At 43.2% G+C, this 18,449-nt stretch overlaps 1 protein-coding gene across 1 annotated transcript in view; it reads right to left on the minus strand.

Annotated features, from left to right (window-relative positions):
* The window catches only part of HTRA1 (HtrA serine peptidase 1), a 35,488-nt gene that overhangs the window by 6,442 nt on the left and 10,597 nt on the right, over window positions 1–18,449 (minus strand). Inside the window, exons 2-7 of the mRNA XM_054276621.1 lie at window positions 13,408–13,507; window positions 12,853–13,057; window positions 3,316–3,510; window positions 2,610–2,642; window positions 1,343–1,457; window positions 248–305 (exon numbers count right to left, since the gene is read on the minus strand). Of these exons, the coding sequence (XP_054132596.1) occupies window positions 248–305; window positions 1,343–1,457; window positions 2,610–2,642; window positions 3,316–3,510; window positions 12,853–13,057; window positions 13,408–13,507 (706 nt within the window). The remainder of the gene's footprint in view (window positions 1–247; window positions 306–1,342; window positions 1,458–2,609; window positions 2,643–3,315; window positions 3,511–12,852; window positions 13,058–13,407; window positions 13,508–18,449) is intronic.

An 18,449-nucleotide genomic window follows, 5' to 3' on the forward strand; every position in this document is an offset into this window, starting at 1 on the left:
ACAGAGCCACAGTCACCAGCTACTCTCTTCTGAAGCATTAAGGAGAAGGAAAAGCCAGGAGTTGTTTAAGAGCTAGCTCACAGGAGAGTCTAGAGGAGAGTCCCACCAGGTGGCAGCCGCAGAGGAGGAGGTGGCCAGGGCTGGCTGGGTTTGTCACCAGCACACATCCAAATCCACGTCCCCAGCTGGATCCAAATGCATGCAGAGACCACGCTGGGAAAGGTGAGGAGCCACCCTGGGTACTTACCTGGGGGTTAGGGACATCATTCGTATGCCAATGTATTTCTTTTTGGTTACAGCTTTTCCTGCAAAAAGGAAAACGGGTCGTGATCAGTGCCCTGACACAAAGAGCCTCTGGCTTTCAAAACTTTATCTTCCACTTTTTCAGACTGTCACTATGTGAAACAACATGAGCTCACACGCTGCTGCTCTCAAGGTGAAAAAAGGGAATTTTTTTTCCTGACTCCAACATTTATAGATTTCCAAGAGTGACAGTGGATTGGAGGGTGACAGTGCCACCTCTCCCATGGCACTGGATAAACTAACAGTCCAGCAAATTTCTCTTCTTCCATAAAAGAATGCAAAACAATAAGTTATTTACAGAAAGTGTGTGAGAAAGTTTGTTACAAGAATGTAAATATCAGAAGGCTTAGAGAATCTTAAAAAAAATCAAAGTGACAGCTCAGACTTTCAAGATTTATACCTTTTTTTTCTATTTTTTACTTGCTTGGCTTGCTTGATGGCAGCACACGTTTTATAGTTATGGATAACTTGAGAAATACTGTTTATGGTTAAATTTACTTTTTGGTTTTATAGCTGGCATTTTTATTTTGATGGTCTGAGATATTGAGTTTATTGAGTTAGGAATAATTTTTTGTGTGTGTGTTTTTAATTTAGGTCTATTTTTGACACTTTTGCAGTTTGGTTAAATTGCTTATTGTTTTGGTGCTTTTTATTAGCTTTATTTTTGTGGATATGAGCATTTATATGGCAGACTTTTACAAGTAGTTTTTTTATTTTGCTAGCGATATCTTTTTACTCTTCAGCAGCTTAACTTTTTTTTTTTTCCACTGCTATTTAGCTTTTTTTTACTTTTTTAGCCATTCTTACAGAGTGTTGGCTACTATTTATGAATTAGTGTAGAAATAGAGTTTTGGCTACTTTTTTTTTTAATCTTAATGCCAGCCAGGCTGCTGGCTTTCTGGTTTATCACTGTTTTCACAGAATGGTTTGGGTTGGAAGGGACCTTTAAGGTCACTTATTTCCAACCCCCTGCCATGGGCAGTGATGCCACCCACTAGAGCAGGTTATTTTCTGGTTTTCCTCTTCCCAAGTACTGTACCTTTAGCTTGTCTGTCATGGGATTCAGTTAGGAACTTCTTTATTTTATCAGATGGGATAGCAAATGAGATTCCTGCTGTAACTTTTAATGTGTTAATTCCAATGACTTCACCATCCTGGAGGAAAAAAAAAAAAAAGCCATTATTGGCAAATATGGAATACCTCAAAGAGAAATGAGAGAAATGGATTTTCTCATCCGAGCAGTCACAAAGACAAATTCACATTTTGTAGCTGGTCTTCAATTTTCTTTAAGTTTTAAGTGTAATTTTTTGAGTCTATTGATAAAACACTACTTAGGAATTTTGGAAAATCAATGTGATTATTCATCTTGCTGCAGAAGAGATAAAACTGGGCAATTCTTATGCTTGCAGCAGATGAGCAACACATTCTGCAGCTATTCTGTGTATATTTCAGCAAGCATCATATAATGCCTGGCACCAACTGCTCCTGAGACACTTACATAATAACTTAAAGAAAAATGCAGTTTGCCAAAATCAAACTGTAAACTCCAAGAGCTTTGGATGAAACATCTCTGATGTCATCTCTTTTGAAACCTCAGCAGTTTCATTCTCTGGTTCATCCCAGACAAAAACTCTCTAACTACAGGTGGTTTTAAGTGAATGTGTGCTGTTAATTGGGTGGGGAAAAAAATTGCCAAATCTCCTCCAAGGCAGAAACTCTGAGTATTTCTGAGTTTCAGTCTGTGCCATGCCTCATGAGGACTCAACCCCATGCACCCTCAGGAGACCTGAGAGCTCTCACTCAGTTTTGCAACTGCTTCAGTTCATTCTACAGTATTGGCAAATAAACCCTAATATCCTGAAAATATGTGGATTTTTTGGTGGATCCAAAATGAAAGGGTAGATACATTTTGGAAATATTTAGCTGAGTTTCTGTGTGAAAAGAAAATAATTGCCAGCTGCAGGGTAAACAGCAAGGGCAAACACCTCACTGTAAAATGTGTTTTTTTCCTTTTTGCAGGGCTTGAGCAAAAACAACATTACACTTGTTTGAAACTATGCAAACCATAAACATCCTAAATATTGAAATCCAAATGTAGCTTTTTGCCAACATAAACACAGACAACTGATTAGTAAGAACCATGTGAATTTTGTGTAGTCAGCCAAATATTGAAAACTGCAAATCCCACATCTGGTGGGGGGAGTTTGCTTTTTTTTGTTGGTTTGGGTGGGGTATATTGTTTGGTTTTATTTTTTAAAATAAACAGAAATAAGCTTGACACTAAGCAAACTTAGGGAAACTCTTACCAGATTTACTAGGGGTCCTCCAGAATTCCCATACTGAAAATAAACATAAGGACATATTTTAGTATTTACCTCCTCATTTGTTGTAAGCAAAATATAAAATAAATTTTTGCAATATTTCTGTAGTACTGCTTCCATTATCTATTAAATTCATGCAATAGAACATTTTTAAATAAACCATAAACCACAGTTTAACATCACTCTTTTAGCTGAGCTTTGCAAATACTTTCGTTTTCTTTCTCCTGCCAGAGTAAGTTAAGAAAGCCATGGTTTTCCTTTTGTTTTTTTAGAGCCACTCTAGAAACTGAGAGGATTTTAGGCCAGCTCTGGGAGCTGTTAGTGAAGATAAGTACAAGGCCAAGATCTGAAGTACAAAAACTATTATTTTGCCTTAATGCAGAAACAAACTTGAACCCTTCAACGAAGCTTGGCTTCTTCTTCAGAAAACAAGATGGATTTCCAAAAGATAGCTATTTGCCAGAGAATATTGCCTCCTCCCTTGCAATCTGCAAGGATTTTGAAGTGGAGGCAGATACTGTGCCTGGTGTGGCTCCTTGGGGGGATTTCTCCGTAACACCACGCGCTGCTGCGGTGCAGATGTCCACATTTACAGGGACAGGAACGCTCCCTGCTCCTCAGAAGGGCATCCCAGGAGGGATTTCTGTGGGGAAAGGCCAGGGCTGAGGGCAGCAGCCCGGAGGGGACGTACATTGATGATGGCATCTGTCTGGATGTAGTCCATGTCGGAGTTGCGCAGCCCCAGCTCCTTGCCCCCGCGCTGCGTGGTGCTCACGATGCCCGTGGTCACCGTGTTCTGCAGGGAAAAGGGGCTGCCAATGGCCACCACAAACTCCCCTGGCCTCAGGTCTGCAGACTGGCCCAGCAGAAGAACTGGCAATTTACCCTGAAAAATAAAAAAGAAGAAAAAAAAGAAAATTCGAATGTTAAGGCACTGCTCCGCTGGCAGAACAAATGTTACGGAAGGCTGAATGCATTCACAGGGTAGAGGAAAAGAGGGAGAGAGGCTTTCATCCCTCAGGGATCTTGTTCTGTTTTCTTTGAGAATTTTGTGTGTGGGTTGGTACAGAAACATCCAGAGTGGGCTCTTTACACTGCAGAACTTTTTCCACAACAGGTACCCATTAAATCGAGAACAATTCAAAGACCAAAGGAATATTTATGCTCTGCTGTACAAAGCAAACATCTGATGATACTAGAAAGGAGCCACATCCAGCACTTCTTGAAATAATTAGCAAACAGCTGCTGAAATAGAAATGATATTGTTTGAGAGTGAACACATGAAAGCAACAGCCCAAGAGTTTTAAGCATGCATGTGTACAGTTAAAAGCATTTTATGTTCTGACAAGACACCAGCTAATGATTCATCTAAATTTCTTTTAATAAAGTATCTCTTCTAAATAATTATATTCCCTCCTACATACAGAGATGTCCTCCTCTGAAGATGTTAGGATTGAAGGACCTGATGTGATTTTTCTGTTATGACGGTGCAGGATACCATTATACTTTCCTTTCAAGATCTTATCACTAAACACAATAAATATTACATAGTTGAAGACATTCCCACTAAAACATTCTTAAAATCCAACAAACACTGCATTGTACAGCAATTAAAAATAAAAAAAGGGGGGGGAGGTTGGATCCACACATTTGTTAATGAATCAAGGGTGTTCTGAAACAGGCCATGCTTCAAATAAACACTTTTTTTATTCATCACCTGCCTGTAAAATACACATTGAGTGCCATTTCTTCCTTTCTTCACACTTTTAAAAGTCAATCTCTACACTAACAGTGATGTGACATGTTTTTAAATATTTTTATCTGTTGTCTAAATGATCCTGGCCCTCCCCAGGTAATTTAACCACATATTTAACCCATGGTTTTTAACCATGTCACTAGACTATTTCTATTAGCAGCAATGAACACGTATAAGTTTAGACTTAAGGATTTGGAGGATTAGGTTACTGAACCCAAAAATCAAACCAGAATTCTGGAGGCATTTATCTTTTGCTTGGCAAAGCTAACTTGAACCTAGCTTTCCTCTAAGCTTGACCTACTTCAAGTTTTGGCAAAAAGGGAAAATACTGAATGTTTAATTTGGAAACTCATTGCTGGCTCTGGTTTTGTTACCAGCAGTTTGAAAGCCTGACTCAATAATTCATCCATAGGGACAAATTCCCATCACTTTGTGTTTTTCACCTACAGTTTATTTCAAATATCCTAAGAGACAGACAATGCCTGCAAAGTAGAAAGCAAAAAATAATGGCATCAGTTATCACTATATGCTGCTGCAAATACAGGAGTCATGGTTTTAATGTTTAACAAGACTGGTCTTGTGTATCCTTTATCCAGCTTTGTTACAACCCCACCAGGGAAGTTTTATTCAGATGAGCAGATTGTTTCAATAAAATTCATTGCCAGCTCCCAGACAGGGTAAGATGCTTTATGCAAATTTATCTTTCAGTCTCCAGACAGCAAGAAAATAATTAAACCAACAGAGTGAGCTGGGAGAGCAACAGAATAGGCAGCACAGAAAGCAGAAGGCATTTCCATGTCTGTTTGCATTCAGAGGAAAGTTATCACAACCAGCAATGCCCTACTGATGAATAATAATAATAATGATAAAACGCAGCCCTTATCAGTGCCACAGCCACAGATAAATCCAGCTGTGGCTTACCTCTGGGAAGGATCCAGCAGCTCTGCCCCGTTTCCCCATCACTTCTGCAGCAGAAAATCAGCAGCAGCATCCCAGGGCACAGCTCCAGGATGATTCCAGGGCAGGGGAATCAGGCAGTTGTGCTCAGCTCACACAAACAGCCCCATCTGGGTCATGTTTGGACACAGGGAGCACCCTGGCCCTTCCTCCTCCCACCAGATGCTATTGAGCTTACACAGCACATGTTTGCAAGATGTCATTGGTCAAAGCCAGCATCTTCTTTTGGCACTTCTCTTCCTTCTTAAAAAAAAACAACAACCAAAACAACAAAAAAAACCAACAAAAAAAACCAAACAAAAAAAACACATACAAAAGACAAAAAGTGGCTTTTGTTTGTGTCCCAGTGCACTGAACACAGATACTTCGCAGAAAAAGGGGACATTTATCAGCAAATGAAACAGAGACAAGCAAAAGAAAACAGAACAGTTTTTCTGTTTCATTACCAGGAAAAAAAAAAAATAAAGGCCGGTCGTGTACAAAGTTAAAATATTTATACAAAGTTCCTGAGTTGTAACAACAGTCACAAAGCCAAAATTCCATCTGGCAGCAGAGAGAAAGTACAGGAACGGCCTGTGACTAATACAATTGTGATTGTGCTGAGTTTTCAGGGCTGTGCCTATACTAGCCAGGTTTCAGTTCAAGCTCTGATGCTGTATGGATTGGCTGCAGGTCACCCCTGTGACTCAACATGCCTTCTGGAAAGTCTGGCTAACCTTTCCCTTGCTAGAAACAAAAATCCGTGCAAAAACCTCCTGGTCCTGCAGACATTATGAAACACAGCTTTGGAAAACGTGTCCTGTATTCCCTGTGATCTCCTGGTGTGGGGCAGGACTGACACAGTGACAGCAGTGTTATGGATATGTGTTACTATATAAGTGCCCCTAAAAAACAATGCCATGAAGAATTGGTTATGGTGAATATATGTGCTGTCATGGCTGTAAATTTGAGGAATTCTCTCTAAAATAGCTTAAAACATTGCCACACTCACTATTAAATTTTGAGTATTAAAAAAACCAAAACAAACTCAAGTATTTATTTACATTGTGCACGTGGTTTTGAAATTAAATCAGTATAAAACCTATGAAAATCCCGTGATGGAGTGGGACAAACATCCTTTAGCAGCCCAGAAGGAGCCCTGGCAGTGCCAGGCAGGCAGTGCTGTACCAGGATCATGTCAGAACACCCCCTCTGTGCCCTCACACCCTGCCCCTGGCAGGCTCATCCCAGGGAAGTTCAGAAATCCTGGTGAAATGAGTGTGAGTTCAGGGCTCTTAATAACTATACTTAAGAAATGTGCATTCTTCAATCTTTACATAATGTCTGATGGCCCTCAGGATGACATAAGCACCGCTCTAAATCGTGATTCTCCTGCTTTGACTGCAGATTTGCCAGTGCAGTTAATTAAAAGTGCCAGGCAAAGGACCATGCCTTGCAGCACAGGCAGCAGGGAGCCAGGAACACCCAAACCCAGCTCTCCCAGTGACTCACTGCATGGCTTTGGGCAACATATAATACCTTTTCTACCCCTGTCTTTTCTAACTCTTGCTTTGATGAAGCCTTGGGGCTCTGCTGGATCCCTGTTTACTCAATAAAACAAATCTGCAGGCAGGCATTCTGCAAGCACACAGAAATAGGACCAAACATGCAAACCCCTAAGTGGCACATGACTCACTGTTTACACCCAGGCAGAGAAGGAGCCATTAATTAGGGTTAATATTTTAAGACATTCACATCCCAAAGGGCTTCAGACATTTTTATATATGGATTTGAGTCCAACCCTGGATAAACACAACTCCCACGACATGGAGAGCTGCACACCACCACAAGAAATGGCTCCAGCCAACAATAGGACACAGCTATTGTGGCACAAGAGGAGAGGTAGAGATCAGCATCATCAGCCAGAGGGACTCGGAGAAACATGGAATCATTTAGGGTGGAAAATGTCACAGACATCTTTTATGAAAAATCCTTTCCTTAGGATTTTTCCTCCTGAGAAGCTGGGAGGCCTCAGGAAAAAAATGTAAACAATGATTATCTGCTGCTGTGAAATGCAACAGGTGCATCTGTGATTGCTCTCATGTGGTTGTTTCTAATTAATGGCCAATCACAGTCAGCTGTTATCATTCATATCAATCACAAGCCTTTGTTATCATTCTTTCTTTGTCTATTCTTAGCTAGCCTTCGGATGAAATCCTTTCTTCTATTCTTTTAGTATAGTTTTAATATAATATATATCATAAAATAATAAATCAAGCCTTCTGAAACATGGAGTCAGATCCTCGTCTCTTCCTTCATCCTAAGACCCCTGTGAACACGGTCACAGGAAAAAACCTCTGAGATTATGGAGCCCAACCCCTAACCCAGCACTGCCAAGGCCACACCACTGCCCCGTGTCCCCAGGTGCTGCCTCCACTTGGCTTTTAGATCCCCCCAGGAATGGGGATTCCAACACTGCCCTTCTATGAGGAAATTTATCCCAAAATCCACCCTGGGCCTGCCATGGCCCAGCCTGAGGCCGTTCCCTCTGCTCCTGTCCCTGTTCCCTGGCAGGAGCTGTGCAGAGCCAAGGGCCCCCAATCCTTCTTTTCTCCAGGCTGAGCCCCTTCCCAGCTCCTCAGGGATTCTGCAGCCCCTTCCCAGCTCCTCAGGGATTCTCCAGGCCCTTCCCAGCTCCGTTCCCTTCCCTGAACACCCTCCAGCCCCTCCATGTCCTCCTTGCAACGACGGGCCCAAAACCACCCCAGGATTTAAGGTGCAGCCCCAGCAGGGCCAGCACTGACGTTCCCCTGGTGTCCTTTAACAGCACAACTTGAGTCAGATAAAATAAGTGAAATCTGGACAAAACAGCTCCAAAACTAAGAGAGGAGGAGGCAGAAAACCACCACCAGGCACTGCCACAGAGAAATGGAAACCAGGAGACACACAGCCATAAGCAGGAGGTGTTTTGGTTTGAGCTTTTTCATCCATGAAATAAGTGAATGTGTCTCCATGCTGGCACAGAAAACAAGTAAATCCCTCCTCTGTTCTGTAATCCCCTTCATTTGTGGATGGAAAGTCAGGAATTTGCAGGAAGCACTTTGCAGTTCAATAAAGGGATGAAGAAGAGACAAAAGTTCTGAGTTCAATTTGTGTTAACCAGCGACAGATCTCCTTCATGCTTCTTATTTTTAGGTGGGAAAGGCACAGATGAACACTAACTCAGCTGTGAGTGTAACTCTGGCAAAACATGTAACTGTCCTGGGAATTGCATTTCTGTTCTGACTAATTCAACTTTCAGAATACGTTATGGCAAAACAAAACCACCAGTCATGAGCACATAAAAATATAGAATATCATCTACAATCTAGAAACTGCTTGACAGAGAGTCAAAGAAAACAAAAAACCCAGGCTGAACACATTACAAGCCTCCAAAAGTATTTCATCTATAGTTAGAAAAGCAAAACTGAGTCTCCTTATCTAAATATGGAGCATGGGAAGCTTGTAGGAAAAAAAAAGAAGAAAAGGATGAAGTCTTGTTTTGATATGTCACCAGCTTTTCAATTGCCTGGCAAGAGATTGCTGTTCTCCCTTAAAAATAAAATGCAAATGAAATTACAATTAAATAAAATAAAAATAGCAATTAAAAATATGCTGGTGCTGGCAGACCCACCCTGGAGATGTGAATATTTTGATGCATGGGAAGCTGGACCGGCATATTGTCCTCACAGTGAGGGCTACTAGAAGCTGAAGATGGCAGGAAACCGCTGCTGCCTAAACTGATGAATACACTGGAGTTAAGATCCAAGCTTTTAACAAGATATTTCATTCCTATGGGTCCTGAACACTTCTGGAAGCAATATGTGGGCTCAGGCTCCTGAGAGGAAGCAGTGTATTACCCAGCCACAGATTTCGAAGTGAAATAGCATTTCAGAAAAGCCACTTACATCTGGTGTCCAAGTAGTTTGTTTCTTCAAAATGTGGGCTATTAAAATATTGATGCATAAACAGGGAAGTTTGCTTTCCTGCCTCCTCCAGTTTGTACACACAGGGGAAAATCAAATCCCCTCTGACCACAAAGATACAGACACTCATTGCCTCAGGAAACCACCAGGGCAACGAGGGCAGGAGGTCTTGTTGATTCAACAGTGTCAAACAGAGTGTTTATTAGTCAGATGCAGGAGAAACCTTAAGCTGAAGGTTTCAGCCGAAGGGCTGAAACGTCACCACAAATTAGAGACGGGTCACAGCCCCACAGCTGCTGCACCATGCAGATGCCAAATCCTGTCTGGGGTAAAGAGACAGGAACTGGCCACAATGAGGAGCAAAAATCTTCAGGACCTGGTTTGTGTTCCCTGTGATTTCAGGGTCAGCGTCTCATGGCTGGGTTTTGAGCATGTAGAAAGACGAAACATCTCAAAATAAAGCCATTCACCCTGCTCCCCCCATCATTTTTGCGGACAGAGCTCTATTTCCAGGGCTGAAAAGGGTCTCCAGAAAAAGCCACCTCCACCTTCCACTACTTTGGGCTTCCAGTTTCCATTTGGGTTGGGTTCTTTTATAATTCTGCCTCCCATTAACCCTGATACTGACCATTAAACCACCCTGAAATTTCCTCCCCTCCTGCTGGTGTTTATTTGTCAGCAGCTGTATCACACATTCTGATTTAACAAGGTAGTTATTTGCCTCGAGATGGATCCCACAATGCAGCTCTGCCAGCAAAAAAGCATCTGCTCCCTTTGGGGTGTTGTGCAACAGTTCTGATGGGTTTCACACTTGCTGCAGTATCACACGTGCCACGCAGGACACATTATTTATTTCACCAGTCCCTGCCTCTGCTGCCAAAATCCAGCTTTTTCTAGGGAAATCTTATGAATTTAGCATGTTCATGTCCAAATTGTCTGCAACTGCACTGCTCCTTTCTAGTGATGTGCTCTCCTCATTGCATTTGGAAGGATATTTAGATTGGATTCATGGCTACCACATCGATTCCAATCTTACTTCCTGCTTTCAACACTCCAGCCAACTGCTCAGTGTCACCACAGACACGAGAAACACTGGTGCTCTCTTTTATAGACTGTAAAAACAAGCACATTTTAGGACTGGAACAACTGCTCCAAGGTTTCTGTTCCTCATTGACTGCAAGATGTTTTTCCACGGAGAAGAATTTAATCAGGGAAACGGTTCATCCTCAGTGCTGCCCAGATTTTACCACCCTTTTCATTTCCTACTGCACTCAGCAAAGCCAAATTAGTTCTGGTAATGTCTCTGACCAGATGTTCACACCTTAGAGGGAAAACAGCATCCAGGCTGCTGCAAAATCTGAGCAGCTGTAGGAATACCAGCTGAGAGCCTGATCCCAGCTCTGTTCCTAATCACAGAGCATTCTTCACCCTTCAGATCCTGCCTTAGCAAGCCACACATAAAAAAGAAGAAAAAACCCTTCTGCATCTTTGATGTCACCTTTAAATAATTTATTCCAATTCAAGAACTTCGCCTCTTACTTCAGAAAAATTCTTAAGGATGGTTTCCATGCCGTTTCCAGATTTTTAAGGGGTCATTTGTACCAGGCCATTGAAGTCTCTGGCCAGCAAATGCATTTCAAATTCAACAAATTATTACCCCTGTGATTTTAAAAAAGTCTTTCATGCATCTGAATGACTGCAAGGCATTCCAGCACAAAAATGAAAGCTCAAACTGAACTTGAAAGGGTAGATAAAAATGCCCTATAAAAGTTCAATCTGAGAATCAATTTCTCAGCTGACCACGTTTCTATTTTAACTTTTTTTTTTTTTTTGTGAACACATAAAGCACTGTTTTTAATTCTCAAATGCAAAGCAACACCTGTCCTGTGAACAGAGGTGCCTCAGGCCTCACCTTGAACTGGGATTGCCCAGTGGCAGGTTACCAGAGCTGGCTGGAAATCTGGGTCTCCCATCCCTTTAAATTTCCTCCCCAATAATTTTGATAATTCTCAAAATCATCCTGAGCTGCAATGGGGGAGGCCAGGAGGAGAGCATCACCCAAGGTACTGCCTTGTACAGCTGATAAGGTGCTTCCAAAGGCAGCTCAGACCAATTCCAGCCCTGTTGAGCAGTGCTTTCCACCACAAGCCCATCTGGATGAATTATCTTTTCCCCAAGCTGCTTCCAGGTTCTCCCTTCCCACAAGCAGCTTCCCAGGACAACTAGGAGCCATTTCCTCAAGGTATCAACATTCAAGCCCATGCCTGCTCTTTTCCTGAGTCCTCAAACTGCCCATCACACCAGTTCAGTGTCTCCTCTCTGTCCCCTCTCTCCTCTGGAGTTCAGGTTCCTGCTGCTCCAAGTCCTCTCCTCACCACGTCTGCTCTCCCCTCCACCTTGTACTTCCAATTTTAAAGCATTTTTCCAGCTGCCCTTCACTCCCTGCCCCATCCTGCTCACCCCAATGCTGCCAGTGCTCGTGCTGGGGGATCTTTCCCTTTGTTTCTTACTGCTTTTTCTTATTTTAAGATAAAAATGAGAAAACAAGCGACGACACGAAAACAGAGAAAAAAAAACCAGAAATATTATTGGTTCTGTTTGGTTTTTCTGCCTGGTTGCTGTTCAGAAGCTTTTAAAAAAGAAGAAGATTTGAAGTTATAGAGGTGGCAAGGGAGCAGCAGGAGCACTCCATCCCTCAGGTCATCCAAGAGCTCTGCGTTAGGCGCTGGCTTAGTCATGAACTCTGGCACAAACACTTCTGACCTCGCTGGGGAATAGCCCTGAACTAAAACAACGCTGCAAGATCTACACATTTCTGAGTCATGTGTTTCAAATGAAGCATTCCTGCCCCTCAAACTTGGAGGTCATCAACTGACAGAGCAAACGAGGGGAGCCAACGTGAGCAGCACCCCAAAGAGCCACGTCCAGCTGATGGCAGCTCCATTACACAGCATTTCCACACAATATTCTCCTTGCTACGTGTGCAGAATCTCCTGACAGCTTTTCTGCTGTGGCAGGAGGCACAGCAATGCTGACAGAGGAGCATTTGATATGGAGGGGGATCATAGATGGGAAGCTGCTCAGAAAACCTCTTGCAGTGTAAGAACATCTTTCCAAGCTGGCTTTAATTTCCATGCTCAAGATGCTCCCCAAGGTATTTTCCACTTTAGAATCTGCATCAGCAAGGGAAAAATGTGTCCTCTAAAAGCCATTTGTGACTTCAATATAAAACAGAGTAGCACAAGCAAAACACCCCTATTTCTCCTCTGAGACAGTCATATCAGATAAAGTGTGTGCAAACCAGCCAGCAAAATGAGGGGCTGTTTTTTATTTTGAGGATAGATGAGAAAGTGCATTTGTAATACTTTCACTACACTGAGAGGTGACAAAATTACCACTGCCACCCACAAACTTGGCTTTTAAAAAGGTGTATCCACCTAGTTCATACATTCTCAACAACCCAGCCCAGTAAACAACTTGTTTTTCCTTCCAACCTGAAAATCAGCAACACGTTTTGGAAAGGAGGACGTTAAATTAGAGGAACAAAAAGCCTCTTGCTTTAACGACTCACCTGAGAATCTATTTTAATTAGTGCAATGTCTGATTTTTCATCAACATCTTTAATTTTGGCTTCGTAGGTCTCCCCGTTCTTGAGCTCCACCTTCACCCTGTTCTTGTTGGTGACCACGTGGGCGTTGGTGACGATCAGCCCATCCTCAGAGACAATGAACCCCGAGCCACTGGCTACAGGAACCTCCCTCTTGGAAAATGGAAGTCTAAAAGACAAGGGAAATAAAACATTTATTGCTGCAAAAAGGATGAAAGGTCACAAATAATTCCAAATAGCACACAGCCAAAAGGAGTTTGGTGAGTTCTTAATGTTTTAAGATATCTGCTGTTACTCTCATTAAGAAGATAAAGCACATCCATTACTTTAGCTAATTATTTTTCCATGACTCTTAAATTATCTTTAATTCTTAAGCATGACAAATATTTATTATCTCAAAACCTCTTTGCTATTTCATGCCATCCATCAACATTTCTGTCACACTGGCAGCTGTTTTCAAGAATTAAATAAAAAAGAAAAAAAAAAAGAAATAAAACCAAGGCTGGGCATCTTGTTTACTTGCGAAATAATTCAATGTGAACCACAGCAGGGGCGATCTTCTCCACCACATCTGCAATAAAGTTGTATTTGTGCCTCAGGCTGTTGGGATGTTCTTGGCCTGGAATAGAAACACAGGACGTGTCATGAGTTCCTCAAGTGACTGCAGGAGGGCCATTGCAAAACACCTGAATTAAAAAAAGCTCTGAGTGGGCATCTTTCCCTTCCTTAAAAGTCGTCTGCAGCATGACCCTCGGCCCTAGATTCCCTCCCTGCTTCTCTGCACAGAGGTGGAGTGCTTTGTCCTTAGGGGAAATGAGCCAGGAGCCTCCTGGTGTGGGGTGCACCCCACTGGGCCATGGGGCTCATCCCCTGTCTGTGAAAGGGATTTTTGTACTCAGACGCCTCCCTTGCTGCCCTCCTTTTCTGGATGGTCTACTTAGCCTGGTCTTCCCAGATTAAACAAGCCAGCTCTGTTCCTCTGCCAAAATACGCCTTCTTGGAGGGTTCTGCAGTCTCAGGCTGCTGCTTTTGTAAAATGCCGAGGACACAGAGGTCCTGACCCCAATGTGAGCCCTCAGCAGCTGCTGAGAAAGTTTAAATTGGGTACGGGGTTGGGCTTCCTTTCCCACCAGTGTCCCCACACAGCCTGACCCAGCAGCCCCTGCCTGGCACCTACGTGTGGAAGAACCTTCCACGCATTCACAAAACCCCACTCGAGGCATCCTTCCCACCCTGAGCTCCATCAGCTCCACGGATCCCACCCTGGGCTCCACCAGCTCCACGGATCCCACCCTGAGCTCCACCAGCTCCATGGATCCCACCCTGGGCTCCACCAGCTCCATGGATCCCACCCTGAGCTCCATCAGCTCCACGGATCCCACCCTGGGCTCCATCAGCTCCATGGATCCCACCCTGGGCTCCACCAGCTCCACGGATCCCACCCTGGGCTCCACCAGCTCCACGGATCCCACCCTGGGCTCCACCAGCTCCATGGATCCCACCCTGAGTGAGCTCCACCAGCTCCAGGGATCCCACCCTGGGCTCCATCAGCTCCAGGGATCCCACCCTGCTCTGGAGCCGCCCCCAGGGCTGTGAAATGGATAGGACAACACAATGGTTCCACAAAGCTCTGCATTCCTGGGCAGTGCTGCAACAAAAGCTCGTGGTCACCGGGCATTCAGCAGGGGCCAGCGGGGTTTTCAAATGCCTCTGGATACCCAGCTCACATTGTGGCCAACAGAAAACCTGTCTGCACCAAGGGAAGTATAAAAATCTCTGGGGAAAACTACAGTTCTGACACAGCTCCTCCTTCTCAAGCAGTTCAGGGGCAAAACATTGCTGTTTAAACTTGGGAGCAGCTATGCAAATTGGGAACACCCCAAAGAGTTATTTTGTGTTCCTTCAGAGGCGAGAAACACCCTTTGTTTTCATTTCAGCTTTATCTGGTGCATCCATCTCCTGCTATACATGCACAAGCCAAGCCTGTAACAGGCTTTCTGAAGAGTATTAATGGGCTGTGCTGCTCCCATCCATCTTTGCCATTTGGCTCCTAAATCCATGCAGAGATTAAAGCAATAAGCAGCTTGTGGATGCTGTAAGTGCCTTTGACGGTGTAAGAGGACGATTTATTTGCAGAATCATAGAAGGACTATCCCATAAACCTATCCCAATACCAAAACCCCGAATGCCCTTTGCTGTTGGAAAAACCAGAGAGAGGAAAGCCATGCAAATTTTCAAGCACACACTGGAGGCAATAATGATTTGCGAACAAAGTGCCCCTGCTTTTAACACTAACCAGACACTGGTTTGGTTCAGGGGTGAGCATGTTCCAGGTGAGCTCCCAATGCCAACAGCACACGCTGACCCTCAGGAGAGGGGTGCATGCTCCTCCCAAACACCATCTGTCACTCAGGGACAGGTTTTTTCCTTATTTATACCCTGTGAAACATCTCAAGGGCTTTTAAATGCAGCCAGTCACAAGCAGCAGCCACATAACCCGCTGTGCTGTTTCAGAAATGTTTATCTGCTTTATGAAGCAACAACATCAATCAGGAAACTTTTGTCCTCACCTCACTGTTTTCCTCAAGAGAATTCAGTGCTTTCTGATTTACACAAGAGCTGCTGCCCTTGAGCTTTTGTCCCACAGAGGACATTTATCTGATTGAGAAATATCAATTTCCTAAACGATTTATATTCCTTACTAGAAATATTCAATATCAAGCAAATCGTGTCATTGCTGTAAAGCTGACAATTATCACAGGGACAGTTCTGGGAAGCTGTTACAATAAGAAATGCAGCCTGGAATTATCCACTTGCATTAAATAGGTGCTTGGACAGATTATCAGGTGGGATTAAACGTGGTGCTGGGCTAAAACTCCACAGGGCACTGCTGCAGCCATGGATCTGCTTTTTGATCACTGCTTACAAAATGATTTCATCTCAGCTGCAATGCTGTAGACATCCAAAGGTCACATCCTGCCCTTGGGAAAAAAAACAAAAAAAGCTCCACGGATGAGGGAACTACACAGGCAAAGCACAGCTTTTTTTCCATGCCTTCAATCTTTTTTGCTTTTAGCCATTGAAGAAGAAAAAGGATGCCCAGGCTGTACATGGTGAGACTGCTAATACCTCATCTCAGAGCTGCCTTCCCTTGGAACTGGGGCCTACAAAAGCCAGGATTTCAGAGGCAACAGTATTTTGTCCATGATCCACCCCGTCATGCAGTCCCAAACTAAACTGCAGAGTGAAAAAAAAAGTTCAGAATTTCCTACCTTTGAAAAAGTTAGATAATAAATACTAATTCATGGCATACTGACCCAAAAAGCTCCCAGCAGCTGGCCACGCCTGCCTGTTGCTTATGCATTAGGAATTCCTGCATTGTGTAACACGGTTTTGCAACTGCTCTTGAACCACTGCCCATTTAAATGGAAAACATACCATTTTAAAGCAAAAAAACAACAGTCAAAGCTCTGATCTTGATGGATTCATCGATGAATGTCAACAAAAAAATTCCTGTAAACTGGTCTTTACCATCAACATAAAATCTGAATGCTGTAGTAAAAGTATTGATACATTGAAAATTCTTTTATCACTGAGATAAAGAAAATGGAGGGGAAAAAAAAGCTGATTTCTCTTTGGGATTACTGAGCTGCACATGGGGAGCTGAGAGCTGCACTGATCTTTCCTACAAGAAACCACCTTTGTGTGTGCAATTTACCTAACATTTGAACCTAGGCAAAAAGGAGCACATGGAAGCTTAAATGGCCATAAAAATACCAACACTACAAATGTAATATGGGCAGATGCTCATTTCTCAACCACCACAGGGCAGTTTCCAGCAGTGAAACTGAGAACATCACCAGGTATACTTCCCACTTCTCTCTTACACATCTATTTTCCAGCTGCACCAATAGCTCAGGGCCTTTTGGTAACAAATATGTTTTGGGTTTTGGTTTGGGGGGAATTTTTTTTGTAGGGGTGGTGTTGTTTTGGTTTGCTTCTAAATCATTGAGAACTGGGCTTGAATAAAGCTCAAGTTCCTAAATACCTTCAGGCTCTGATGCTCAAATCTTCCCAGACTGCTCCTCTTTCTATTTATATGCTGTGATTATTGTGTTTTGTAATGTTTTTATTGAACTATTGCACAATGCCCTAAAATGCCCACGAGCACGGCTAAGAAACCTTTATTAATTACATTATAAAGATGATTATTGTGAATTCAGTTAATGACAAAAAAAAAAAAAAACCAAAACAAACCCCAAATATAAATAGGTTATAGCATGAAAAATTCCCAAGGCAACTAAATTCTTCAAGGACTTCAAAGGTGTGCTGGCTGCCAGCCCTGAAATGAGAAGGCAAATCTCTGCCAACTGGCATTAACAGGGCTAATAATCAGTAAACAGACTGCTAGGAGAGCAAGACAGAGTACCAAGCCATGAAAAAAAGCACACCCAGCTGTAAACAACTGAAGTAATTTGGTTTCATGAAGAGGAGCCAAAAAGCAAATTAAGATCTGGGTTCTGGTTAGGTCATTACTCAAAGCGGCATCGATGCAATGATGCTCACAGCTCACACATGCTGCTTTTGGTGGTTATTTTGAGCTGAACTGAGGAGAGGCTTTGGAGATTGAAATCTCACCAAAGTAACCTCTCCCCTTCTGCTGGGAGAGCTGTCTGCTGCCCTGGAAGGGCTGGTCTTGGCATAGAGAAGGGAGCAGGTCTTCAAACAAAGCTTTGGGCACATCTCAGTCAGACATGGGGCTTTTCCCCCAATCACTTTTCACTCATTTTCCCTTTTTAAAAAAGGGGGTTCAGCTCTCCCCACTGACTGAGGTGAGGAGCAAAATAATTATCCCATTTAACAGGATTCTTTGTCTTAGACATGGTGAAAGGGGAAAAAAGGCACATCCCAGAAATTCTGCGCCACCCTCGCTGAAGGGCTGCAGTTCCTGGATTAACTAAAGATATCAAACTGCCCAGGCTGCTGAAAAATAGGTGAGATTATTTCCTCCTGCACTCACCCCTTGTTCAGACACACACAGGGGTTTGAAAGCATGGCTTGGGATTCTGTGCAGAACGAAACCAAAAGAGCTGCAAGAGCTGCAGCACTCACGAAAGCTCCGGGCTGCCAGAACCGGTGACTACTGACACAAACCACAAACCAAGTTTTGCTTGGAGAACTTCCACCCTTCCCAAATAAAACTCCAGCCACTGGTGTTTGTACAAACTTCCATTCATGCCATAAAAACCTCCAAACCTTTGACTATGGAGGCAAAAAACTCCAGCAAAGGTGCTCAGCTCACTGAAAACAGGGGGATCAGCAAGCCCTGCTGGAGAGAGACAGGGGAAAAAAATGTGGGAACCTGCTGCCACACTTTCTTTTTTTTAAATTACAGAAAGCTGCAAGCCTAAATATTCCGCTTCCTATTCAAGGATAAGTTGTGTAATTCCCCAAAAAAGGGTATTACGCAATGAAAACACTAAGAAAATAAGGAACAACACTCGACGTGTCACAGGCAATTTGCTCAAGAGCAGCTCTTAGGTCATTGGAGGGAATTTTGA

The sequence above is a fragment of the Melozone crissalis genome, unplaced genomic scaffold, assembly GCF_028551555.1.
Source record: "Melozone crissalis strain CALT ecotype California unplaced genomic scaffold, PUWL_Pcris_2 ptg000019l_1, whole genome shotgun sequence".
Lineage (NCBI taxonomy): Eukaryota > Metazoa > Chordata > Aves > Passeriformes > Passerellidae > Melozone > Melozone crissalis.